The sequence below is a fragment of the Chiloscyllium plagiosum genome, unplaced genomic scaffold (assembly GCF_037043375.1).
Source record: "Chiloscyllium plagiosum isolate Xiang-an unplaced genomic scaffold, Cpla_swu_hap1 HiC_scaffold_39, whole genome shotgun sequence".
NCBI lineage: Eukaryota > Metazoa > Chordata > Chondrichthyes > Orectolobiformes > Hemiscylliidae > Chiloscyllium > Chiloscyllium plagiosum.
Window position 1 is genome coordinate 4,641,563 of NW_028270177.1, and position 27,473 is coordinate 4,669,035.

General features: G+C 39.8%; 1 protein-coding gene across 2 annotated transcripts in view; it reads right to left on the minus strand.

The window, feature by feature from the left end:
* The window catches only part of spg11 (SPG11 vesicle trafficking associated, spatacsin), a 143,916-nt gene that overhangs the window by 70,983 nt on the left and 45,460 nt on the right, over positions 1-27,473 (minus strand). For both annotated transcript variants that reach the window (XM_043677119.2, XM_043677120.2), the window contains exons 14-20: positions 23,647-23,834; positions 22,788-22,998; positions 22,118-22,321; positions 13,467-13,570; positions 10,415-10,560; positions 9,693-9,857; positions 1,161-1,227 (exon numbers count right to left, since the gene is read on the minus strand). In XM_043677119.2, coding sequence (XP_043533054.2) covers positions 1,161-1,227; positions 9,693-9,857; positions 10,415-10,560; positions 13,467-13,570; positions 22,118-22,321; positions 22,788-22,998; positions 23,647-23,834 — 1,085 coding nt within the window. The remainder of the gene's footprint in view (positions 1-1,160; positions 1,228-9,692; positions 9,858-10,414; positions 10,561-13,466; positions 13,571-22,117; positions 22,322-22,787; positions 22,999-23,646; positions 23,835-27,473) is intronic.

Here is a 27,473-nt window from a genome sequence, read left to right on the forward strand (position 1 = left end):
TTTGGATTACCCTTAACCTTATTTGCCAAGGCTATTTATTTGCCTTGAGTGTTGTCTTTTTGGCATTTCTTTTCTGAAGACAGTGATTTATATTAGGTGCATTTATACAGCATCAGTGGCACTCAGCACTTAATCCAACCACTATATTTTGTGCGTGAATTAAATTATAGTTTATTTAAGGGGTTATTAGAATGAACAGGTGTCAATGTGTATCTGATGAATAATAATCTAGAAAGGACCTCAACTGATTCTCAATCACCCACACTTCCTTTTGGCTGAATTCAGCTACAATGTGTGCACTATGGTCAAACAACGGAATATGTCACAACCAAGTGCATACACACCTGAGATGACAGGATTACCGATAAATGATTTATGAATGCCAATGATTCTACAATTGAAATTTTTAAGTTTACCCAATAAAAATAATACTTCTACTATGGCTCATCTTTTTTAACTACTCGAACAGAACTTACGTTCAAATTCATTTCAAAGGCTTTTCAAAACAAAAAACAAACAATAGTCTATCCTTTCCTTTAAGTAATTAATTCATCTTATGACACCAGTCCATGGGTACTGGGCACCCTCTGTGACCTTCTGTTGATAGCCAAACTTTCTTGACAGTTAGTATTTGCAAGTTATTCAATTATGAGTCCTTGATGAATGTTAACACCTATTCATAACTCCCAAGTGCTGCTACCAGTCAGCACAAATATTTTTCCCAATAGAGGCTGCTGAGCTTGATTTCTGGGTCAGATTGGAGACTGACATTAGTAAACTCTGCACATTTTAGGTATTGATCTTCTAGTTCTGAATGGGCTCAACTAAATGCAGCCTTTACTTGGAGCCATTGTTATTCATATTTACTTTTGCAATTTGCACTGTGACAAACTTTTGCGTTCTCGGTTTAAACTAAATCTATAGCAATGGAGCAACTCCTGGCTTAAAGTCAGGCAGGGAAGACTCATTATGGTGGTACGTCAAAGAACATTAATTATCTAAGAAACATTGATGAGTAGAAATTAATGAGCGTAACAGTTTATAACAAGCAAAAAGGCATCCTAATAGCCCTTGAAAGCTTTGCCAAGCTCCCTCACTTCCCTCCCTCCTACCTCCATGTATTACTCTGGTTACATTCTATTAACCTGAAAGCAACTTACCACAAGTGGACAGCACATTGGCAGACTGCCAGCCAAAGAGGCGTGATGGATCAAAGGGGTGTAATGACTGCAGACAGAGGAAAAGAAAAATCATGAACAATGGAAACTTAAAAAAAAAAGCACGCATCTGTATTCACTGGAAAGTGGGCACTGATATTCAATGCAAGCCTTGACCATTAATTTACTCATAAGGATATGCTTGTTTCATAGTTAACATGTACATATATTGTATATATCTAACCTATTTTGAAGTTATTCATCCATGTTCAACTCAAAATGAAAAATATGGAGCCTTTTTACCCCGTACAGTGTTTCTTATTCTGGATGTATAATCATTGTAAAGCAATCATAGAGTCATAGAGATGTACAGCACAGAAACAGACCATTCCATGCCAGCCAGGTATCCCAACCCAATCTAGTCCCACCTGCCAGCACCTGGCCCATATCCCTCCAAACCCTTCCTATTCATATACCCATCCAGGTGCCTTTTAAATGTTGCAATTGTACCAGCCTCCACCACTTCCTCTGGCAGCTCATTCCATGCACGTACCACCCTCTGCGTGAAAAAGTTGCCCCTTGGGTCTCTTTTATATCTTTCCCCTCTCACCCTAAACCTATGCCATCTAGTTCGAGACTCCCCTACCCCAGGGAAAAGACTTTGTCTATTTACCCTATCCATGCCCTCATAATTTTGTAAACCTCTATAAAGGTCACCCCTCAGCCTCCGACGCTCCAGGGAAAACAGCCCCAGCCTGTTCAGCCTCTCCCCATAGCTCAAATCCTTCAACCCTAGCAACATCCTTGTAAATCTTTTCTGAACCCTTTCAAGTTTTACAACATCTTTCCGATAGGAAGGAGACCAGAATTGCACGCAATATTCCAACGGTGGCTTAACCAATGTCCTGTATAGCCGCAACATGACCTCCCAACTCCTGTACTCAATACTCTGACCAATAAAAGTATACCAAATGCCTTCTTCATTAAGCTATCTACCTGCGACTCCACTTTCAAGGAGCTATGGACCTGCACTCCAAGGTCTCTTTGATCAGCAACACTCTCTAGGACCTTACCATTAAGTGTATAAGTCCTGCTAAGATTTGCTTTCCCAAAATGCAGCACCTCACAATTATCGGAGTTAAACTCCATCTGCCACTCCTCAACCCATTGGCCCACCTGATCAAGATCTTGTTGTAATCAGAGATAGCCCTCTTCGCTGTCCACTACACCTCCAATTTTGGCATCATCTACAAACTTACTAACTGTACCTCTTATACTCACATCCAAATCATTTATGTAAATGACAAAAAGTAGTGGACCCAGCACTCCACCGGTCACAGGCCTCCAGTCTGAAAAACAACCCTCCACCACCACCCTGTCTTCTACCTTTGAGCCAGTTCTGTATCCAAATGGCTAGTTCTTCCTTTATTCCATGAGATCTAACCTTACTAACCAGTCTCCCATGGGGAACCTTGTCGAACACCTTACTGAAGTCCATATAGATCACATCTACCGCTCTGCCCTCATCAATCCTCTTTGTTACTTCTTCAAAAAACTCAATCAAGGATGTGTGACATGATTTCCCACGCACAAAGCCATGTGACTATCCCTAATAAGTCCATGCCTTTCCAAATACATGTGCCTTCAAACCAAATGAATATTCTCCAGTAATTAAAACGTATTTGCTCATGGCTTGTGTTTAAAAATCCACAGTCAAATTTATTTAAGATGTGAAATAATGAAGTTATAATGGCAGTGCTTCAGAAAGCCTGAGTTGGGAAAAGAATAAAATGAAAAAGAACGGGTAGCATTCAGGAATAACAAGGATGCGGGCATAGAGTCATAGAGATGTACAGCATGGAAAAAGACCCTTTGGTCCAACTCGTCCATGCCACCAAATAGCCTAAATTAATCAACTGGAGCATTTGGCTCATATCCCTTTAAACCCTTCTTATTCATATACCCATCCAGATGCCTTTTAAATGTTGCAATTGTACCAGCCTCCACCACTTCCTCTGGCAGCTCATTCCATAAACACACCACCTTCTGCGTGAAAGAGTTGCCCCTCAGGTCCCTTTTAAATCTTTCCCCTCTCGACTTAAATCTATGCCATCTAGCTTTGCACTCCCCTATAATGGGAAAAAGTTCTTGGCTATTCACCCAATCCATGCCCCTCAATTTTACAAACCTCTCAGCCTCCAATGCTCCAGGGGAAAAAAAGCCCCAGCCTATTCAGTCTCTCCCTACTGTTCAAACCCTGCAGTCCCAGCAACGTTCTTGTACATCTTTTCTGAATGCTTTCAAGTTTAACATCATCTTTCTGATAGCAGAGACTGGAATTGAATGCAGTATTCTAAAAATGGCCTAACATCCTGTATAGCCGCAACACGACCTCCCAACTCCTATATTCAATGAACTGACCAAAGGCAAGCACAAAAATGGGAAAGTAAATTAACTCACAAAAGCAATTCATACATCATAAACCTTTGACCGATGTCCAGGTTGTTTACAATTAAATTCATGCTGTGAACATACAGCACAAACTATTCTATATACTTGTTTCCTCAGGGTTCCCTGGATAAGACGGACATACACTTAATGTTTTTTGCCAGAGACTTCGAGTATCGTCTTGAAAATCACCTCATTCAAAATTAGAATACAGGCCTCACTACACCTTCTGAGGGAAGAGAATAGACGTCAAACTTTAAAGCTCAGAGGAGCTGAAAAAGCAGTATCTATGCGAAAAATAGTGTTCTTTTGTTCTATTATAGCATGATTTTATGATTTTCCTCAAAGATCCAAACAGTTTGCCAGACTTTATGCTTTTCCCTACATTTTTCCTTACACGATTCCTGTGAAGGCATTCATTTATGTTGGTGTGTTTCTGGCACTCTAGTCGGAGTTGATTTTTAACATACTGTGCAACTTTCCTGGTGAAAGTCTATACTTGATGCACCAGTGCTGTAATCAGTCGTGTGCTACAAGGATTGGTGCTGGGTCCACTACATTTTATCATTTATATAAATGATTTGCATGTGAATATAGCATGTATGGTTAGTAAGTTTGCAGATGACACCAAAATTGGAGGTGTCGTGGATAGTGAAGATGGTTATCTCAGAGTACAATGGGATCTTGATCAGATGGGGGAATGGGTCAAGGATTGGCAGATGGAGTTTAACTTAGATAAATGTGAGATGTTGAATTTTGGGAAGGTAAATCAGGGCAGGATTTATACAATTAATGGTAGACTCTGGGGTGTGTTGCCAAATAAAGAGACCTAGGGGAGCAGGTGCATCACTCCTTGTAAATGGAGTCAGAGGCAGACAGGGCAGTGAAGGCGGCATTTGACACACTTGCCTTCATTGGTCAGAACATTAAAGGATAAGAGCTGGGATGTCGTGTTGTGGCTTTACAAGTCAAGTTGGATTCAAGGGTCTGTTTCTGTGCTGTATGACTCTATGGTTAATTGTTTCATAATCATAATTCAAATATAAAACAAAAGTTTCCTTAGACCAGCCATTTAATTTACTAATCAACTCATCAAGACTCCTTTGAAAGCATATTCCAACCCCTGCAACTTCCCCTCCATGTCACCATCCTGACTTTGATCTGTATCAAAGTTTCTTCACTGTTTATACAGTCAAAGTCCAGAAAATAGCTTTGTAACAGCATTTCAGGAGTACCCACACAAGTATCTTATGTTTTCCAGAAGGTGATTCATACCAAACCTCAAGAACAATTAAGGACAGGCAATAAGTGTTGCACTAACTGGTGACACCCACACTGAACAAATGAAGGTCCATCCGCTCAGACAACACAATATTGTATCAGCACCTATTACAGAAGCAATCATCCTTGCTAAACTTGATTCTGGGTAATCCATGATGGAGGACGGGAAAAGTTTCTGGCTATAACAGCTGCTCCTTTTTGAGGTATTTTAGGTGTTGGAGGTGACTTCCTCGAATTACAGGAGCAGCAATTACTGTTTTATATGCTGTTGCACTGTTTTGAAACTTTGGAAAAAAAAAATGTCAAAACAGCAGCACTTTTAAAAGGGAGATGACCAGACAAAGGCAGGACATGGTGAGGTCAGAGCGAGAGAGAGAGACAGACAGGCAGAGCGAGAGAGACAGACAGACAGAGCGAGAGAGACAGACAGACAGAGCGAGAGAGACAGACAGACAGAGCGAGAGAGACAGACAGACAGAGCGAGAGAGACAGACAGACAGAGCGAGAGAGACAGACAGAGCGAGAGCGAGAGAAATGCACATTGCTAACTGACACAGCAGTGAACCTGCACAGTTACTGCCTTTGCTGCTTGAATGCCTGTATCACTGGACATCGGAGTGCAATTGGGAAAATTAACAAACAGTGAAATGCACAAATAATCTTGGAAGAACCTGTTTGGGAGAGGTCACAGCCCAAAAATAGATAAGTGAATAGTTTAAGTGTGACCTTACAGTAAGTCTGCAGCAGTGAGTAGAGTGGGTTCATTCTTGATTATACATTTTATTGAGCTAGGTGTCTTGATTAAACTTAAATATATAAACCATAAGTATTACGTTAGCCTGGAGCAGTGTTTTGTAGAGGAGTGCTGTTGCATGGGTCTGTAGATTGAAAGAAGCAAAAATGGCCTTGAGTGTGTTTAGGGAGAGTTTACATGTCAGTGCGGATTATATCTGCAAAAATAATATGTCGGTTGCGAATCGTATCAGATAGAATGGATGGGTTGGAGAGACAGTTCAAGGCAATGAGGAATTTACAAGAGCAAGGGGATGTGATGGATGGCTGTTATAGTAAGGGGGAAAAGTTGCAGATGCAATCACATAGATGGGTTCACTCCAGGAAAGGCGAGAGAGGTAGGCAGGTAATACAGGAGTCTTCTGTGGCAATCCCCATTTCAAACAAGTATGCTGTTTTGGAAAATGTAGGGGGGCGGGGGATGGATCCCCAGGGGAATGTTGCACAAGCAGCCAAGTTTCTGGTTCTGAGACTGGCTCTGATGTAATGAGAGGTACTGTGTTAGGGGACTCTCTAATCCAAGGCATGTTTCTGTGGTCAGCAGAGGAAAAATCAAAATGATGTGTTGCCTCCCTGGTGCCAAGATCAAAGATGTCTCAGAGAGAGTGCAGAATGCTCTCAAGGGGGAAGAGGGTCCAGCAGGAGGTTATCATACACATTGGAACCAATGACATAGAAAAGGAAAAGAATGAGATTCTCAAGGGAGAATAAAGAAAGTTAGGCAGGAATTTAAAAAGGAGGTCCTCGAGGGTAGTAATATCTGGAATACTCCCGGTACTACAAGCTAGTGAGGGTAGAAATAGGAGGATAGAGCAGATAAATGCTTGGCTGAGATGATGTATGGGAGAAGGATTCATATTTTTGAATCAGTGGAATCTCTTCTGGGGTAGAAGTGACCTGTACAAGAAGGACGGATTTCTCCTGAATTGGAAGGGGACTAATATACCGGCAGGGAAATTTGCTGTAGCTGCTCGGGAGAATTTAAACTAGGATGGGACCCAGGGAGATAGTGAGGAAAGAGATCAATCTGACGCTGGTACAGTTAAGAACAGAAGCGAATCAAACAGTCAGGGCAGGCAGGAACAAAGCAGAAAACAAGGTAGAACTGAAATTAAACTGCATTTATTTCAGTGCAAGAGGCCTAACAGGGAAGGCAGGTGAACTCTGGGCATGGTTAGGAACATGGGACTGGGATATCATAGCAATTACAGAAAAGTACCTCAGGGATGGACAAGACTGGCATCTTAATGTTCCAGGATACAAATGCTACAGCAAGGACAGAAAGGGAGGCAAGAGAGGAGGGGGAGTGGCATTTTTGATAAGGGATAGCATTACAGCTGGACTGAGGAAGGACATTCCTGGAAATACATCCAGGGAAGTTATTTGGGTGGAACTGAGAAATTAAAAAAAAGGATGATCACCTTATTGGGATTGTATTATAGACCCCCCAATAGTCAGAGGGAAATTGAGAAACAAACTTGTAAGGAGATCTCAGCTATCTATAAGAATAATAGGGTGGTTATGGTAGGGGATTTTAACTTTCCAAACATAGACTGGGACTGCCATAGTGTTGAACGTTTAGATGGAGAAGAATTTGTTAAGTGTGTACTAGAAAATTTTCTGATTCAGTATGTAGATGTTCCTACTAGAGAAGGTACAAAGCTTGACCTACTCTTGGGAAATAAGGCAAGGTAGGTGACAGATATCTGTAGGGGAGCACTTTGGGGCCAATGACCACAATTCTATTAGTTTTAAAATACTGATGGAAAAGGATAGACCAGATCTAAAAATTGAAGGTATTAGGCAAGAACTTTCGAAAGCTGATTTTGAGGGGGGGGGGGGGGGGGGGGGGGAGGAGGGGAGGCAGATGTTCGCAAGTAAAGGTACAGCTGGAAAATGGGAAACCTTCAGAAATGAGATAACAAGAGTCCGGAGACAATATATTCCTGTTAGGATGAAAGGAAAGGCTGGTAAGTATAGGGAATGCTGGATGACTAAAGACTAAGGACAAACCAGGGAATTATAGACCAATGAGCCGGATGTTGGTGGTGGGCAAGTTGGAGGAAATCCTGAGGACAGGACCTATCTGTCTTTGGAAAGGCAAGGACTGATAAGGGATAGTCAACATGGCTTTGTACGTGGGAAATTGTGTCTCACAAACTGGTTTCAGTTTTTTGAACTAACAAAGAGGATTGATGAGGGCAGAGTGGTGAACGCGATCTATATGGACTTCAGTAAGGCGTCCGACAAGGTCCCTCATGGGAGACTGGTTAGCAAGGTTAGATCTCATGGAATACAGGGAGAACTAGCCATTTGGATACAGAACTGGCTCAAAGGTAGAAGACGGAGGGTGGTGGTGGAGGGTTGTTTTTCAGACTGGAGGCCTGTGACCAGTCGAGTGTCACAAGGATTGGTGCTGGATCCACTACTTTTCGTCATTTACATAAAGGATTTGGATATGAGGAGAGGAGATATAGTTAGTAAGCTTGCAGATGACATCAAAATTGGAGGTGCAGTGGACAGCAAAGAAGGTTACCTCACATTACAACTGGATCAGATGGGCCACTAGGCTGAGAAGTGGCAGATGGAGTTTAATTTAGATAAATGTAGGGTGCTGCATTTTGGAAAAACAAATCTTAGCAGGACTTATACACTTAATGGTAAGGTCCTAGGGATCGTTGCTGAACAAAGAGACCTCGGAGTGCAGGTTCATAGTTTCTTGAAAGTAGAGTCGCAGATAGATAGGATAGTGAAGAGGCGCTTGGTATGCTTTCCTTTATTGGTCAAAGCATTGAGTATAGGAGTTGGGAGGTAATGTTGCAGCTGTACAGGACGTTGGTTTGGCCACTTTTGGAATATTGCGTGCAATTCTGGTCTCCTTCCTATCGGAAAGATATTGTGAACCTTGAAAAGGTTCAGAAGAGATTTACAAGAATGTTGCCAGAATTGGAGGATTTGAGCTATGGGGTGAGTCTGAATAAGCTAGGGCTGTTTTCCCTCGCATGTCGGAGGCTGAGGGTGACCTTATAGAGGTTTATAAAATCATGAGGGACATGGATAGGACAAATGGAGAAAGTCTTTTCCCTGGAGTGGGTGAGTCCAAAACTAGATGGCATAGGTTTAGGGTGAGGGGGAAAAGTTTTAAAACGGGACCCAAGGGCCTACTTTTTCAAGCAGAGCGTGCTCCTTGTATGGAATGCGCTGCCAGAGAAAGTGGTGGAGGCTGGTACAAGTGCAGCATTTAAAAGGCATCTGGATGGGGATATGAATAGAAACGGTTTAGAGGGATATGGGTCTAGATCAGCTTAGGATATCTATTGGCATGGACGTGTTGTACCGAAGGGTCTGTTTCTGTGCTGTATGTGTCTATGAGTAATTTTTTAATACTTGGTAAGTTTCCAAAGCATTTTTATTGGAAACTATACACTTATTTAGATCAGTTGTCTTGACTTTCAACAAGGAAATGAATGATGAATTACAGCCATTAATACTCTATCTGCACACAAATCTGCTGATTACACAAAATGCCATGGGTCACCATGTTGCTTCATTTTAATCACAACAGAATCCACTAATTAAGTATTGCAAATTAGCTCCAAAAAATAGTTGTGACCGATTCAACCAAACCATGCAGACACAGATCAATAGCTCCTGTTAGCTTCAATTCATATATTACATTTCACAGTCTTTTAATTTTAGATTATGGTAAATACAAGGATGGATCAGGTCAGTCTGTTTTATATTGCCCCTAAGGAGTACACCACCTGGTATAAGCTCATTCACTGTGTGAATATAATCAATCACTCAAGAAGCAAGCATGCATGAAAAAAGAAAGATGGAAGGTCGAGGGTAATAGAAAACATCATTGAAACAAAAAGACATTATCTTCATCATGGTCACACAACAAAACCCTCTTCTTCACCCCAACAAAAACACAAACAAAAACAATTGCATTTCAAAACACTTAGAAATCAGAGAAACTTAATCCATCAATAAACAATTCACTGTAAATACCTGTAAAAGATGATAGAGAGAGATGTCCAATGGTGGAATGCCATAAGGGGTGAGCTGTGGAAAAAGAGCAGTGCGCAACTTGGGATAAGGTGACAGTGCCATCTTCAACAGCTGAGAGTCTACTTTCCAGAGAGAATCACTTACATCTTTTCTCTCCCGCATCACCTAAAGAAATCAGAAATAAAGAAAGATTTTTCTTTATAATAAAACCAAAATACTGCAGATATTGGAAATTCTCAGCATGGCAGGTCCTATATGTGGGGGGAGAAAATGTCCTAACATTTTAGGAAGAAAGGTGAATTCAGTGGGCAGTTAATGGGGTAACTTTACAGCATAAAGGTGGCAACAAGTGGACAACTTTCAAACAGCAAAACTTAATGGTCCCATTCAGAGTCATATAATTTGAAGATTCTAGTTGTTTCCTATATTGTTTGATTGAAAAATAGGTGATTAGTGACACATGGCAGAATATGCAAAAATCTGAACATAATTGCAAACTCCAAAGTGAAAGGAGATACAATAGGCCACATAACCAGGGTTTCTGAAAAATCAGTTCGAGGAAAGTAAATTGTCTTACAACATAATAATGACCATTTAAAAAAAATTGAAAAAAAGACCTTTAGCTACAAGAAATTCAAGAATCTCTGTTCCAACTTCAAACAAACAGTTGGAACAAAAAATTCCAGCCAAAAGCTAAAAAGGTATGGCTGATTTTAGCTCACCTGATCAATTCCTCCAGGAGCAAACATGATAGTGGCTAATGCCATTAGAGTGTGTCCCTCCAGCAGCATGCTGCTGACACTGGCTTGGTTGCTGGGAATCAGCATTTGAGCATTGGCTAGACTCGCTTGGAATGTCACAGATGTATCTGACAAGAACAGGATGAAGACCAATGTGGCTGAGACTGAAATACAAAGCTTCTCAAGAGTGGATGAAATACACAATATCAAACTAACTGGGTTAGGAAATGAGACTGAACACAATGCTAAAGTTTCAGTTAGACCATAAGACATAGAAGTAGGCTGTTTAGCCCCTTGAGTTTGCTCCACCGTTCAATAAGAACATGGCTGATCTGATAATCCTCAACTGCACTTTCCTACCTTTCCTTTTGATTCTTTTACTGATTACAGATTTGTCTATTGCATTCTTGAAAATACTTAAATGTTCCAGCCTGCACAGCCTTCTGCAATGAAAAACATTTCATAGATTCATAACTCATTAAGAGAAAAAAATTCCTTCTTATCTGTCTTAAATGTGTGACCTTTTTTCAGAGATGATGCCCTCTGGCCCTTGACTCTCCCATAAGGGGAGAAAGATCTTTCCATATTTACGGTATCAAGTACTCTAAGAATCTTGTATGTCTCACTAAGGTCTCTCATTCTTCTAAATTCAAGTACAGGGCCAACCTACTCATCCTCTCTTTATAAAAGAGTCTTTTCATACCCAATATCAGCCTAGCGAACATCCTCTGGACTACTGTCAACTGCACAATATCTTTTCTTAGATAAAAGGAACCAAAACTGCTTACAGTATTTCAGTTGTGACTTGTGCCTTGTATAATTTTAGCAAAACCTCCCTACTTTTATACTCCATTCTAATCAAAATGAAGGCCAACATTCCACTTAACTTCCGTAATACCCAGTGAACTTGGATGCTAACATTTTGAGATTCACGGACTATTATGGACTAAGCCTGACCACTCAAAACATTCTTAAGCAAACAGCTGAGACCATAACTTTGCAATTTATATTGGTAAGTGTACAGTGAAAATTACCCAGATTAAGTTAGCTAGGTCAATGACTAGATTTTAAAACAGACAAAAATGTATTCACAAAATTACACAATGAAACACAAGAACAGAATAAAGAACTCGGTCTATCCAAACTAGACTTAAAGATGCTGTTCTGAATATACACAACAGTCCGAATAAGCAAACTCCCTTTAAAAGCCAATATTAATGGAACACATGCTTACAGGTTGAAAAGAGAAGAGAGAGAGAGAAGAGAGAGAGAGAGAGAGAGAGAGAGAGAGAGAGAGAGAGAGAGAGAGAGAGAGAGAGAGAGAGAGAGTCCACACAGCACCCTGCTGAATTGCTCACCAGTTCAGGACTGAACGGAACGGCTCAGTTCAGCTAGCTAGAGAGTTGACCACTCCCCTTTCTTTATACAGGTCACTTCTAAAACATAAAAATAATCAAGGACAGAGTAGCCTTGGGCCAAGGAACAGCTTTTAGAATAAAGAGACGAGCTTTGTGATATGTACAAGAACTCCCAAATTCCTGTGCTGGAACTTTCTGCAGTCTTTCTCCATTTAAATAATATTCAGCTCCTCTATTCTTCTTGCTAAAGTGCATAACCTCACACTTCCCTTCATTATTTCCATCTGCCAAGTTTTAGCCCACTACTTAATCTGTAGACCCTTTAATCCTCACCACTTACCTTTCTACCTACTTTTGTGTCATTTACATCCATTTTCCTCAACCATTTCATTAATGTACATCATAAATTAGTGTGGTCCCATCACCAATCCTTCTGCGATTCCATTAGTTACAGGTTGTCAGGCTGAAAATGTCTCCTTTATCCCAACTTTTCTTCTATTAATTAGCCAATTCACCAACAATACTACTTCACCATCATTTCCTTCTTGTGTGTCCTTTTTCTGTCACATATCCTAGAATATTTAGTTAGCAGCTTTTATCCCTTTATAATCATTCCAGAGATAAGATCATACTGTTAACCTGTATCCGTGCCATTAATTCATTTGTTTCAAGTACTACATGCATTCAAGAACCATCCATTTTGCATTTTTAATTTTTTTCCCTTGTGACCTTCTTTACTGCTGTCTTTCTATGTTTGTATGCTTTCTTCCTTTCTGTTCCACTCTGAATATCATTGTCCAAACAGGTGCCCTATCATGCTGCCGTATCCTCTTGATTTGTACGTCTACATTTTCCCTCTACCCCTCTAAATAGTTTAAAGGTCCTCTACAGTCGTAGTTATTTGATTCACCATGACATTATTCCCCAGCACTATTCAAGTGAAGCCTGTCCCAACAGAACAGCTCCCTCCTACCCTGGTACTGGTACCAGTGCCCCATGAACCGAAATCCTTTCCACCCACACTGATCTTTCAGCCATACATTTAACACATTAACTTTATTTATGCTATGCCGGTTTGCTGGTGGCTCAGGTAGTAATCCAGAGATTACCACCTAGGAGGTGCTGCTTTTTGTCTCTTAACTATTCTTCTCAAATCTTTTCAAAAATGGCTTTTCAAAATATTTCAGCAAAGCCTCCTTTCTAATGGTACATACGTCATTGGTATCAATGCAGACCATGACTACAGGATTCCTCTCCAAATTCTTCTCTGGCCCTTAGCAAATGCCCTTAATCCTGGCTCTAAAACGGGATGAGGATACTTTCTGAACAGTGGGCCGCACCCAGGGTGTATATCACTTCTGTACTAACCACCATCTATTGCGGTTGGATTCATAAGTGGCAGCCCCTTCCACAGCAGGCCATTTATAAATGGAACCTTGCGAGATGATTATTAATGATACAATTCACCAAAATTGAACAGATGTGAATGATTCAGTATTAGTGCTTGGACTTAAACCATGAGGAATACCAAAATACTGAACCACTGGCAGGTAATTCACTTCTCTAGGTTGGATACTGCATCTTCAACAGTTGCTATATCTCCAAATTAAGCAGACATTAATTTATTTAACATTAATTTAAATTGCTTAAACAGTTATAAAGAATACCATGAATACCTAGCTTATCAGCAACCTCTCTCATTCTCACTAGAAACTCAAACCAGGGATGAGCCACATGGAGTGCTCTATCATCCAGAAGAGGACAGTTGGAGGGTTTCAACCTGTTAAACAAGACAACAGTAAAATCAGTCTTCAGGGACATGAAATATGAGAAACATATCTTAAATCTAACAACTGCAAACATTTCCGAGTATGACAAATTGCATTTACAGTTGGATAATCAAGTCAATTAACTATCTTGAACGTTTATCACCCACAATAAAAGTGACTCAATTAGCTTGAAATAAAGTGGTGAATCTTATTTTTAATCCACTGTAAATAGGGGGGAGACCACTTTCAATCCAGTTTACCCCAATACAGCTTGCTATATCTTTTTTATCCAGCAGCACAGTTAAGCTTCTCCGACTCTTGTGATTTTTCATTGGGGTGGTACAGAATAGTGGGAGGGGCTTAAGAGAACCAGGAAAATTAAAGAAGCTGAACACACATTTGAATCGACGTCCACACCAAAATCAGATTCTCCTTATGGATGCCACATTAGATCCCAGACAGTGATCAATTCAAAGCCAGCTTCTCTGTGTCTTAAGTGATAGTTCTTTTTCATATATTATATCATCAGTATCACACAATTCAACATTAAATGATAATGTTCTTAAATAATAATTAATTTAGAAAACTGAAGGTGCAAAACATGCATCTTTAAGAATATTCATTTGCTTTCTTCTCCAGATTTATAGCATGCAGTAAAGCTTTCTATTTTGGGACAGTGAATAAAATCTATTTAATTCCTTTTCCACTCAGTCTCATTTTATTGGCTATCCTTCCTATCTTCACATAATAGATTCAAGTCCACACATCTCTGAGTGGGAATAATATAATTCACATATTAAGGTAACCACAGAAACAGCTATGTCTGATGTCCCACTGTTCAGAGGAGAGACAATTTTGCATGTCAATTTGTCTCGTATTGGCTTAAGTGGCGCCAGTGCTTTAAAGGTTTTCAAGGTTTTCAAAGGCGACAGACATTGATAAAAGAGTTACAACATTTTTCTGCAGGTTTGGGGTATGCCATTTCTGAAATGGAACATGCTGCTAGTGGAATCTCTGCACAGAACCCTTTCTGAAACACCTGTATTTAAAGACAGACAGACTTTGATCAATGAAAGTCAGTTTAATTATATAAAATCATACAACATAGAAAGAGGCTTGTCAGCCTATTGTGCTTTTAAAAGAGCTACCAGTTATTCCCAATCCAGGCTCTTTCCCCATCATCCTGAAAATCCCTTATTTTCAAATACATATCCAATTTCCTTTTGGAATTTACTATTGAATCTGCTTCCACCATCTTATCAGTTACGAGGTCATCAAAACGCTGCAAAAATATCTTATTTCTCCCCCCACTCAACAGATATTTGCCAAATTATCTTGCATTTGAAATTTCTGGTAGCTGATCATCTTGCCCTTGGGAACCGTTCCTCCCTATTTACAGTATTTCTTACAATCCAATAAGACTCCCTTTAAAATTCTTCGTTCTTCCCTCAGCTTCTCCATGCTGTCCAAATAACTAAAGTCCCTCAGTCTCAAATCTTCCCTGCATGGTGTTCAAGATTTGAAATACTTAAATTACCGTGCCCAGAATTGGGCGCAATACTCATTATTTTAACTGATTTAAATACACAGAAACAGGAAGCTTAACTATGAAAGCATTCTTTTTATTGTGGTCTCTCAATTTCTCCCTAAAATCTGGTACTGCAGTAATTCTGTCAACTACTTATGGAAAATTAGATTAAAACCTGCATGTGGTGATGTACCACATGCACAATAACAAAGAGTGTAAACAGAAGGGAGGTATTCCTTGGCCCCAAGTCGACAGTCAGAGTAGAAAGAGGCAGAAAAGAGAGAAAACTATAAATTGGTGTATTATCTATCCAACATGGTGCAATTCAAAATGCATTACATAAGTCATCCACATGGGGGAAGTATGTTACAATAAATGTGTTTAAAGCAATAATTCATCAGGATAACTTCAACTACTGTTGGTATAGTAGAGAAATAAAGATTAAAATGTCTCAACTACCGAAACAAATACATTGTGAAGAAATGAAAATTAAAGCTGCCAATGCTTCGAATGCAAACAAACAGCAAGGAGATCAATATCTGAAAGATGACAGATGGGTTAACACATTCATAACACTTGATTATCATTGTTGTGTCAGATTCTTGCAGACTTTGCACCAAAACCTTTAAACATCTTCTCTCATCTCAGCTGCTGATTAACTCACCACCATCAGTTCTAGTCAAGTATTTCATGATTATTTCCATGCGGGGTGGAAATTTCACTTTAATGTGTTTTGCCCACAAGGATCAGAACCATTGAAAGAAGAAGCATTGACACCCAAGCTGGTCGTTCAGCCCATCCTGCTGAGCTATCACTTGATTCCAATCCCCTGTTTATTATTCATAACCAAGGATCCCTCTGAGTCTCTTTCATGTGCACTGAAACTTTAAACTTCCTGGTTGTGCCATATGGTAACAAAGGGACAACCTTTGATGTATCTCCCTGTGCGCACACTCGCAGCAGACAGAACATTCCCAAATCCCTGTAAATCTTTTCTCCAAGTACTTAGCTCATTCAAATAATAACTAAAAATATATAATTTGTCTCCTCCAAATATTCAAAAGATTAAAAATACTTGCTCGTCAAGAAAATAATTCATTGCGATAATCATCACAATGTCATAATCCTGCTGTTGTGACCAAACTGAAAAAGGTACACACTATTCTTTCATTTTGCTAAATTATAAATTCAATAAATTTTAGTTTTTTGAAAACCAGAGGCCAGATTTTTAAATGCCATTGCAAGGGGAACTGATGTGATTTACAAACCACATTCCCAGAGGGAGTGCCTGGATCCTGCCATCTCTGAGAAGCATGCAAATTTTGAAAGAGAGAACAGGGAACATGGAAACCACTGATTGCCAATTAACAGCTCAGTAAACTACTCAAGGAACTTGTTAATGATAGGGGAGGGCAAGAATTTGACTTTCACATGTGAATTTGGCAAACCTAAACAAACATTCCATTATATAAGTGCACAGTTGTTCTGTTCAAAACAGGAAGTGGTAGATTTTTTTAAAATGCTGCAAAAGTACTTAGGGCACATGGGAGATCTCGTGCCAGATCTCACACATTACCTTGCGTTTAAGTGTTCATGCATCTGCCTGGTCTCTTCACTAAGACAAGGGCAAGCTCCACGTGGCTGCCGACTGCCTTTTCCACTCACATTCTATTGGCAAGTCACATTTCAAAACTCAAAACAGCATTGAGTATTGCGTGGGAGGTCTGCGCATCAGACTCCTGATGGCACCATGAAAATACAGCTTCAGATTTCTGGAAATGACACGAAAAACAAGCAACATAACTATCAATACACGAAAGAAACACCAGTCTCTTTCTGACTACTGTTTTTTCCTCTGGAAGCCTGTTTTCATTAAACATGTCTCTCATCACAGTCATACAGATGCAGTTCTCTATTTGAAAGGCTTTCAGAGTTAATTAAAATTAATTAAGAAAAATAAGCTTCTCTGAGGTGATGTTGGACGTTTGCCAAGCTATCATGAAATAGATTGCAAAGAACATTTTTAAAAGTCTTCCAAAGTAGCCAGCTTTTCAACAGTGTGATCAACTATAATCATTATGAGATGGAAATGTGTTGCTGGAAAAGCCCAGCAGGTCAGGCAGCATCTAGGGAACAGGAGAATCGACGTTTCGGGCATTAGCCCTTCTTCAGGAGGCTTCTTTCAGGCTAATGCCCGAAACGTCGATTCTCCTGTTCCCTAGATGCTGCCTGACCTGCTGCGCTTTTCCAGCAACACATTTCCATCTCTGATCTCCAGCATCTGCAGACCTCACTTTCTCCTATAATCATTATGAAGTGAAGTAGAATAAAAGTCTGAATTATTGGCATAATCACTTCAAGGTACTAACTGATAAATATTAACATGCTGTACCAGAGGGGGAGGATTCTTCATGGAAGTCTTCGAATCCCTCCAGACATTTTAAACAGGGACAATAGTCAAAAGCCAGAAATAGGTGCCATTCCAGCTACTCTTGGTGAGCTACTGACCAAACTAACAATGCTGTTAGTGAAATGTCTACTACCTTCATTCTTCGTCAGGAATTAGATAGGTTTTATTCTTAGAACATGAATGAAATGCTACATTTTAACCCATCCTTAGCTGCTCTGACAGCTGAACGTCTTGCTAGGCCATCTAGGAGGGTTGGATTGGCACAAGTAGAGGCAACTTTGCTGGACCAGGTGGTTCAACCATTCTGTACAAAATACACTGGCCTTTCTTGAGGGATGTTAGCAAACCAGATAGGCTTCAGTGACAACCTAACTGCTTCTTGGGTCATTTTGACAGATTTATTGAATTAATCTCAAAACTTGCCACGTTGCAATTTGAATCCCTGACGTCAGGATTCCTGGCTCGCTACTGCCATAGCCGCTACAGTAGTTTATAGGGTTAGAGGAAAGGAAATAAGGAATAGCAAACTAAACCCACAACAGATAAACTAATTGCACAATATTAAAATTATAAAGCTCTAAAATGATGTTTTTGGATCATCTGGGGTCTACACTTGAAGAGTATTATTGTAGACATTTAAATGATGTTTTACTCCAAGTAGCTCCACCAAAAATTGGTTGCCAATAAGTACAGAGGAGTTACTTTTATGCTATTACCGCCCAAGTGTTTTATGACGGCATTATTTTGCCTGCACAGAGGTAAGAGAGGAACAGAAAGCATATCTCTTAACCAACCATCAGAATGAGACATCACAATTCTAAAATCATAGCTTAGTGGGATTAATTTGTTTAAGATAAGCAAAAGCCACGGCAGGCCACTTTTGCAAACTGTGCACAATGCAATGTTGATGACAGAGGCAGTTATCCCAAAACTACCAAAGAAAAGTGACACTAGTCTGAAAATTGATTCATTATAATGAGTCAATAAAATTTCAGCTGCACCCAAATCTTTAAGTTAGTTTAATTCCCTTCCTCCTGTGTTATACAAATAACATGAGAAAAATCTCACAGAATCACCAATAAATAGACACACAATGAGTCAAGCAATTTAAAAAGAACATGTGCTTTTTAAAAAGAAAGTAAAATAGGCTCAGTTCTCCAATAATTAATCATGCTTCATTTTCAATTCCTCAAAAAAAAAGAAAGCTCATGAGGTGGATTGGGATATTTCCTATTTCAAGATATTCTTGAATCTCCATCTGAAGAATTGAGAGGGAGAACAGAATGCAGAGGCAAAACTGCAAGAGACAGTTATGAATTCAACTCATGAACAAAGTCTGCCTCAGTCCTATTCATGATCTTCAAGTCTCACCAATCCAGTGAAAATCCCAACAGAAACACCCATCAATTGTAAAAACATAACAGCTATTGTAACATCTGGTAGTTACAAGAACTCATTTTAAATCAAATTCTAAGCTGGTTTGGGGATTTAAGTAATGTTCAGCTCAAAAGAGTAATCTGAAAGAATAGTTACAACATGAGAACCATTATTCCACTTATAGCGTTAAAAGTCTACATAATAAGGAAGCTGCCTTCAAACTGGTGTTGTTTTAATTTGGATCAGGATGGACTAGCACTTTACGAGCCAGCTGTCAGTATTCACAAACCTGGCTCCTGATTCCAGCTACTGAGAATTATTTGTGGGTATTAACCTAGGGATAAAGATGATGAATTTTGCATTTGTAATTGCTGGCAACCAGCTTGTGAATAAAGTTCTTCCAGAATCCGAATTAAAAGAAAATCTTGCATTTATAAAAGAAGAGGTGCAAAGCCTCCAAATTTAACAATACTCTGCACAGCCAATGAAATATTTTGATTTGTTATCACAGTTTTTTTTGTAACACAGGCAAAGGTGGTGGTTAAATGTGCTTACAGCAATGCTACACCGCAGGAAAAAAAAACTTAATTTGAAGCAAACACTGCACTAGATTCCCACAGAAACTGAGTTAGGGATTCCTGGCAGCTTTGGATCTACCCTGAAGAAAACAAAGACAAATCAAACCTTGCTTTGCAGTGTGCAGACACTTGTGAACTGGATCATACCAGGCTGACAAGTAATTGGGCCTATCAAGGAGAAAGCAATCAACTTCAGCAGGGTTTTTTTTTTAAACAATTTGGGTTATTCACAGCTGGCCACTATGGGACAGAAACAGGAGAACTTTACTGTTCTACCTGATATCCAGTCAGTGTTCCTGATCACTAATCCTAGTAGATCCTGAAGAAGTTTGTTTACATTTTGCAGTTGGTTGTGCAAGAGATCTTTACAAAATGATCTTCCTTTCCTTCCAAAATCTGCAGTTGTAAATTACAAGCTTGGCATTACAGAACTTCAATATTTAAACTTATTTCCTCTGACGCATTTTATCTTTAACAATAGCTATTACCATGGCCTCTTCCAGCAACTGGAAAGAGCTGCTCCTGGATGGATACCCCATAGAACTTAACCCTGGAAGTTGTGACCTCAGAGTCCAAATAATTCATACTGGAGCTGGCAGAAGATTAAAAGGATGCACTATTGGTATATTAGCAGGGGAGAGAATCAATCTCAAGTTTATGGAAAAGATTGTTTTTGGTTACATTCTGTAAAACATGGCCAGGACCTAAGTGTGAGCTGCAGTAAAGGCAGGCTTATAAAACACATTGTTGAATTTTTAGTCTGTATTCTTTCGCGCTTCTTCAAATCACACTCTGAGTAAAGCAGTAAAGAACATTTATATCTTTTACATAAACATTGATTGTCAATGATAAGTGGAAATAATTTAGTCTGATTATCTAGTTAATAAATTGTTAATTGCTGGATCCGCTCACCTAGCCACATAGACATGTTCACTGTTTAAAGAGACACCTTCATGGAAGAACTGCATTTTTAAACAATAACCAATTTCTTAATCTCCAACTATATTCCTTTCCTCTTCAGATGATGGTTGGTTTTGTTGCAGCATGATTCCATTTCCCTTTGTTATCTCATCTAAGTGGTCACACTTCTTGAGCCCAAACATGGCCAGCAGCTAGCTATTTAACTATGTAGAGCATCACAGTTCAGCTTAGCCTATCCTCATCTAATTTCCAAACACAATTATGAAGAAATTAATTGCTTTATACCATAATAACCTTTTTCCAAGTGTTCCAAACCATTTCCAAATGTCTTACATTGTGACTTACTTTGAAGTATCTATTGCTAAGTATGCATCCTTTCCAGGATTGCAAGAATGAAAGAAACACTTGCACTTTCATGACAGAAGGACTTGTCCAACTGCTTTACAGCCAATGTGATGTAGCGACTATTGAAATGCAGCAGACAACAGCTAATGTGACATTTAACTAATGTATTTTAGCAGACATTCTCTGAACCAATGTCAGCCAGACACTCAAGAACTTCTATGCTCCCCTTTACAATAACGCAATGGGATCTTTCATGCACTCAAGGCAGCACAGAGTCTCGGATTAATGCCTAAACATTAGAAATGACTATAAAGTATTTTTAATCAACTTGCACAGATATATTATGGCACAGCTCTGGAGCAGGTGGGACTTGAATGCAGGCCTCCTGGTCCAGGGGTAGAGACATTATCACTGCACCACAAGACGGTTCCAAGAAACTGCTCTAAAAATGAAGTCCAATGAGCATTACCTGCTCTCAATCAGTTCTGGAGCTATTATGGTGACCTGTCAGGGGAACTTGTGGCTCAGTGGTAATATCCCTACCACTGAGCCAGGAGGCCTGGGGTTAAGCCCTATGTCATGTTATGTTTAACCAGGTTGATAAAAATAACTTCTGGTTTACCCTTTTATAGGGTCCTGCATTTCTAACACAGATATAAACCTCAAGCAGAGATCAACAAGCACGGCCTAAGATTCAAACTTGGTCCATGCAGGACGGCACATACACGTTGAGAGAAAAACACAGCTAACGTTTCAGGTCAAAGATCCATCGTCATCAGAAACGAATGCGAGCATGGATCGAAATCTTGAACACTATCCCTCTCCCTACAGATATTGCATAGATACTGAATATGTTTCCAGCACTTTCTGACTATTTCATTCTTAACAAATTAGATTCTTTAATTCTTTCTAAATAGCAGTGGCTGAACCCCACTATCATTCAACATTTTTGACAAATTTGTAATTTTGAGGCATGGAATAGAGAAAGCCAAGAATCAATCCTTCATCAGACTATTCCTCTCGAATTTTAGTCCTCATTTAAAAGGAATAAAATTCAAGTTTTGATTTGATTTACTGTCACGTGTAATTATTACAAATACTGTGAAAAGTGTTGTTTAGTGTCGCCACTCTGACACCAGCTTAAAACACAGAAAATAAACCAAAACACAGAATATAAAGCCAGAAAGATAAACCAGTGAAGTTCATCTTATAGTCTTATCTCAATGAAGTTTGGTGGTGTTTGGAACAGCTCCCACCTTAGCTCAGCCATGACCTGGATCCGGACTCCTCCACCCCAATGCCTCGGGTCCATGCTACACTGCCGTGACCACTCTTGGCCGCATCACCACCACTGCTGGAATAAATTATACCCCAAACCAATCTCTAGAAATCTACTCACCCGTAATAATCCAGATAAACATACAAAAGATAGCGTAGCTCATGCTCAAGGCAGAAGAGGATGAAACAGCTGTAGAAGTCAAGCCCATCAGGAGACTGGTAAACAGGAACTGGGTGAGATTTCTGCATCACTCCCCCTGCGCAGCTTAGTCTGACCAGGAACTGTCGAAAGTTGGCTAGCTCTGAAGGGATGAATACTCCTTTTCTGTCGAGACAAATATAAAAACAAAATCAAACTGACAAGAGGTTGCAGTAATAAATTCACAAATCACGCTACTTCTCGTCCACAGATAACAAAAAAAAGTCTGTACATTTTGGCAACTCAATCCTCAAAATTTGAGAATAATAACTAAATTTTCTTTAAAAAAGTAAACTTGAACTTTTTTTTAAAAACGTGGGCCCATGGACTGTTGTGAGGTCAATTAAACAACATACCAGCAACAATTGAAAAGATTGACAACAGCAGTGATTTATTCTACAATTAACAATAGCCATTGGCATAACAGAATTATGGTAGAAAGAAAGGCTCAGTCTCTAAATTCCTAATATTAAAGGCCTTTGCAGTTCGTTCACTACATTACCGATTTTACTTCAACTGGGGGTATTCAAAAAAAAACTAGGCTTTTAATGCTATGTTGGCACTTATATTCATGAACCCAGGAGTTATTTACCTTGCCAATATGTCCAATATCTCATTTCTCATGTAGTTACTGCAATGTGTGCTCTGATTCACAATATCAGGGGACAGAGGTGGCCAATTTGCAGAATTCTCACTACTTTGGAACATTTCAATCCAGTCACGAACTTTAGCCCAACAATGCCTGGATGTGAGGCTGGTCCACAATACCTCAGGACTACAAAATTGAATTGCTGCGGGGAGATCTGTGTAACAGGATCAGCAATTAATAAAGGAAGTAACAAACAGTAGTTTTAAAAATGACAGAAAAATAACGGCACCCAGAACAGGATAAATACATCGTAAATTCTAAGCAACCAAATGAAAACGTATGATGTTATGTGACAATTAGGCCTTGGATAGAGAGACAGTCCAGAAGAGAGACACAAGGCTGATATTCAGTATTAGAAAATTGAAATTATTGCAATTTCTCCAAAACAGTTAAGTTCTTCATCCTTACAAGGGATTTTATTGAGGCACAATTTTGAAACCTTAACAATGAAGTAGGGAATATGGGATTAAAAGAAACAAAGGTAAAGTTAGAACTGCTCAAATCTCACCACACAAGAAACTAAACCTCATTACAAAACTAATCCAAAGGCTGCTTTTTGAAATTGCACCAAACAAACAAGATGTTGTCATATACAGAGGAACCTTGATTATCTGAAGGACATGAATGGGAGTATTTTGTTGGGTTAATCGAATGTCAGATAATCAATGCCAGAAAACAGCTAGCCACACATCGGGACCTTGCGATCCCGTACAGATAATCCGAAATTCGGTTAACTGAATGCCAGATAATTGAGGTCCCTCTATATCCACTGATGTACGTACTAAATATATTCCATACTTACCCATATCCAATTCTCTACATAACTTTATTTGCTCTTTTGCCACCTTATCCCACCATTTGGCCCAATCCAAAATGACTACACAACAGTTTGAATCTCTTTCTCCATGTTCAGTATTCCCAACATCAGAGTTTATAATAGGTTCCAGGACAGCTGCAAAACTGGGATCAATATTTTCAGCCTGCAAAACACTGGAAAGGCCCACAAAAATCAATATTTTTCACGAAATTCCTGCTCATAATTGATCATAGATATGTTGCTGAAAAGATATTTACTTAGTCATTGCTAAAGCTAGAAAGATAGCAAAAAAATTCCAAAAGCCAAATACCTCAGTTCCTTTCCTGCTCCAAAATTCTAAGAGACCAGCATTTTGATTTCTTATGTACATAATGTTAGTATTCTTTACATGACCAGTGCTGCAATATTTCTTATAGGATTCCCAATAATGCTAACTTTCTCATCTCCTGGCTTTGTGTGTAGAAAATCATGTCTCACAAACTTGATTTGAATTTTTTGAAGAAGTTACAAAGAGGATTGATGAGGGCAGTGCAGTAGACATGATCTACATGGACTTCAGTAAAGCATTCGACTAGGTTCCCTCTTGGGATTCTGGTTAGCAAGGTCAGATCTCATGGAATAGAGGGGAAACAAGCCATTTGGATACAGAACTGGCTGAAAGGTAGAAGACAGAGGGTGGTGATAGAAGGTTGTTTTTCAGATTGGAGGCCTGTGACCAGTGGAGTGCCATAAGGATCATTGCTGGGTCCACTACTTTTTGTCATTTACATAAATGATTTGGATGTGAGCATAAGAGGTATAGTTAGTAAGTTTGCAGATGACACCAAATTTGGAGGTGTAGTGGACAGCGAAGGTTACCTCAGAGTACAACAGGATCTTGATCAGATGAGCCAATGGGCTGAGAAGTGGCAGATGGAATTTAATTTAGATAAATGCAAGGTGCTGCATTTTGGGAAAGCAAATCTTAGCAGGACTGATACACTTATTGGTAACTTCCTTGGGAGTGTTGCTGAACAAAGAGACCTTGGAGTGCAGGTTCATAGCTCCTTGAAAGTTGAGTCACAGGTAAATAGCATAGCGAAGGCGGCGTTTGGTATGCTTTCCTTTATTGGTCAGTGCATTGAGCACAGGAGTTGGGAGGTCATGTTGCAGCTGTACAGGACATTGGTTAGGTCACTTTTGGTAATATTGCGTGCAAATCTGGTCTCCTTCCTATTGGAAAGATGTTATGAAACTTGAAAGGGTTCAGAAAAGATTTACAAGAAAGTTGCCAGGGTCAGAGGATTTGAGCTCTAGGGAGAGGTTGAACAGGCTGGGGCTGTTTTCCCTGGAGCGGAGGTGGAGGGGTGACCTTATAGAGGTTTATAAAATCATGAGGGGCATGGATAGGGTAAATAGATAAGGTCTTTTCCCTGGGGTGGGGGAGTCCAGAACTAAAGGGCATAGATTTAGGGTGAGAAGGGAAAGATATAAAAGAGACCCAAGAGGCAACTTTTTCACGCAGAGGTTGGTGCATGTGTGGAATGGGCTGCCAGAGGAAATGGTGGAGGCTAGTACAATTGCAACATTTTAAAGGCACCTCGATGGGTATATGAATAAGGAGGGTTTGGAGGGATATGGGCCGTGCGCTGGCAGGTGGGGATATCTGGTTGGCAGGGACTGAAGGGTCTGTTTCCGTGCTGTACATCTCTGTGACTCTAATTAGTGTAAGTTTTGATGCTGTGCAATATCCCATTTTTTAAAATTACTGTCAATTTTGACCATATGTCAGTTGGTTTATCTAAACATTTTAGGCATCTCTGCCCAGTTCATCCAACGGATGTAGACATAGCCATTGAGGTTAGTAAATAGTAACTCAGTCAAATTCAGGAGTACACCAATTGTAACACTTCCATAGTTTGGCTGAAAGGAGTTAATTTGGGTTACTTCCCTAGAGAGAATTGCTTCACTATTCTTCACTATATACTTCACATTTACTGCATTATCGGTGAAACAAAGTGGAGCTTATAAAGTTTAAATAAAAACTAAATTTTTTATTAACTTATTTTTCTAAACAACCCTTTAAGAGATGCCACTACACACTTCTGGCGTAGGTGGGCCTTGAACCCATATCTCCCAGTCCAGTGGGAGGGACACTACTACCGCACCATAAGAGAGCCCTAAGCATGTTGATGAACCAGATGGGAATTTAAGGCAATTGTTCATCAAGATCATTAATCAGCTATGATGGGATTTGAACTCAGGTTCCCAGATCATTTCCTGGCTCTTGTCATCATTAGTCCAGCAGCATTGTCATTATGCCGTTGCTTCCTGAAAACATTTAGCCAAAAACGGATACCCGCGCAATTTCATTTACAGATGCCTAAGGGAAAGACAATGGAACGAGGACATACCACAACCCAAAGGACTAGCCACACTACCATACATCAAGAGCATTTCCGAACTGACAGCCAGACTACTGCGACCACTAGGACTCATAACAGCACACAAACCAACAGTCACTCTCAGACAACAACTCACCAGAACGAAGGACCCGATACCCAGCATGAGCAAAACCAATGTAGTGTACAAAATCCCACGCAAGGACTGCACAAAACACTACATAGGACAAACAGGAAGACAGCTAACGATCCGCATCCATGAACACCACCTAGCCACGAAACGACACGACCAGCTATCCTTAGTAGCCACATACACAGAAGACAAGCAACATGAGTTCGACTGGGACAACACTACTATTATAGGACAAGCCAAACAGATCAGCCAGGGAATTCCTAGAGGCATGGCACTCATCCTCCGATTCAATCAATCAATAAGCACATCGACCTGGACCCAATATACCGACCACTGCAACAGACAGCTGGAACTGACAACCGAAAGCAGCAGATTCAAACCACTACAAATGCCGGAGGAAAGATCACAGAAGCGCTTCACAGGAGGCTCCCAAGCACTGAGGATGTCACCTAGACAGGGGACGAAACGTCTGCAACACAAATTCCCAGCTCGGCAAACAGAACCACAACAACGAGCACCCGAGCTACAAATCTTCTCACAAACTTTGAACATTTCTCATGCACCTCTACTAAAAGAACTGAACTTTAAAACAACAAAACTACATAAATGATGCCAAGTGTGAATCCATCCAATTACATAAAAGTCACAACTGACCAAGAAGGAAAACTTGCAAGACCACAAAACAAAGCAGTGAAAGCAAATGCACTAATTTGAAGGTGAGAGACTTTATGGCTCTCAGAAACAAGGGAATGAAATGCCAGCCTGGCAAATAGAATATTGTTGTGAAGGTGTAGGTTTGTACTGTACCTTTAAGGGAGCTCAAATTTCTGTCCGGCACAAAGTGTGCTAAAAGAATTTAAAATGTAACATTTGACCATGAAACCAATAGTGCAGATGAGTTGCCATGATACAAAAAACAAATTCAAGTTCTGCCAGTTTAAAATTATGCCCTCAGATACCAAGATCCAATCAAATTTGAATTTAGTATTTTGACAACATCAAACTAATGAAATGATTGATGTTTTGGGGTATAAAACAGGCCCTTTTGAACAGTTGGGGGAGAACTGCCAAGAAAACCAACAAGTATAGACTGCGAGATGAATAGCTCTCTAAAAAGGTACCTCCTCATATGAAAGGCCTGTGAAGGGAAATACTGAAGAAAACATGACAGAGGAAAATCTACGGAGGAAGATACAAAGAGAAGATTTGACAACTGGCTGGTTTTAAAATTCGAATTTCTTTTTGTAAACCATAAATCAGGGTTTTTAAGACTTGACAAGTATTGTAGAGTGGGGAGA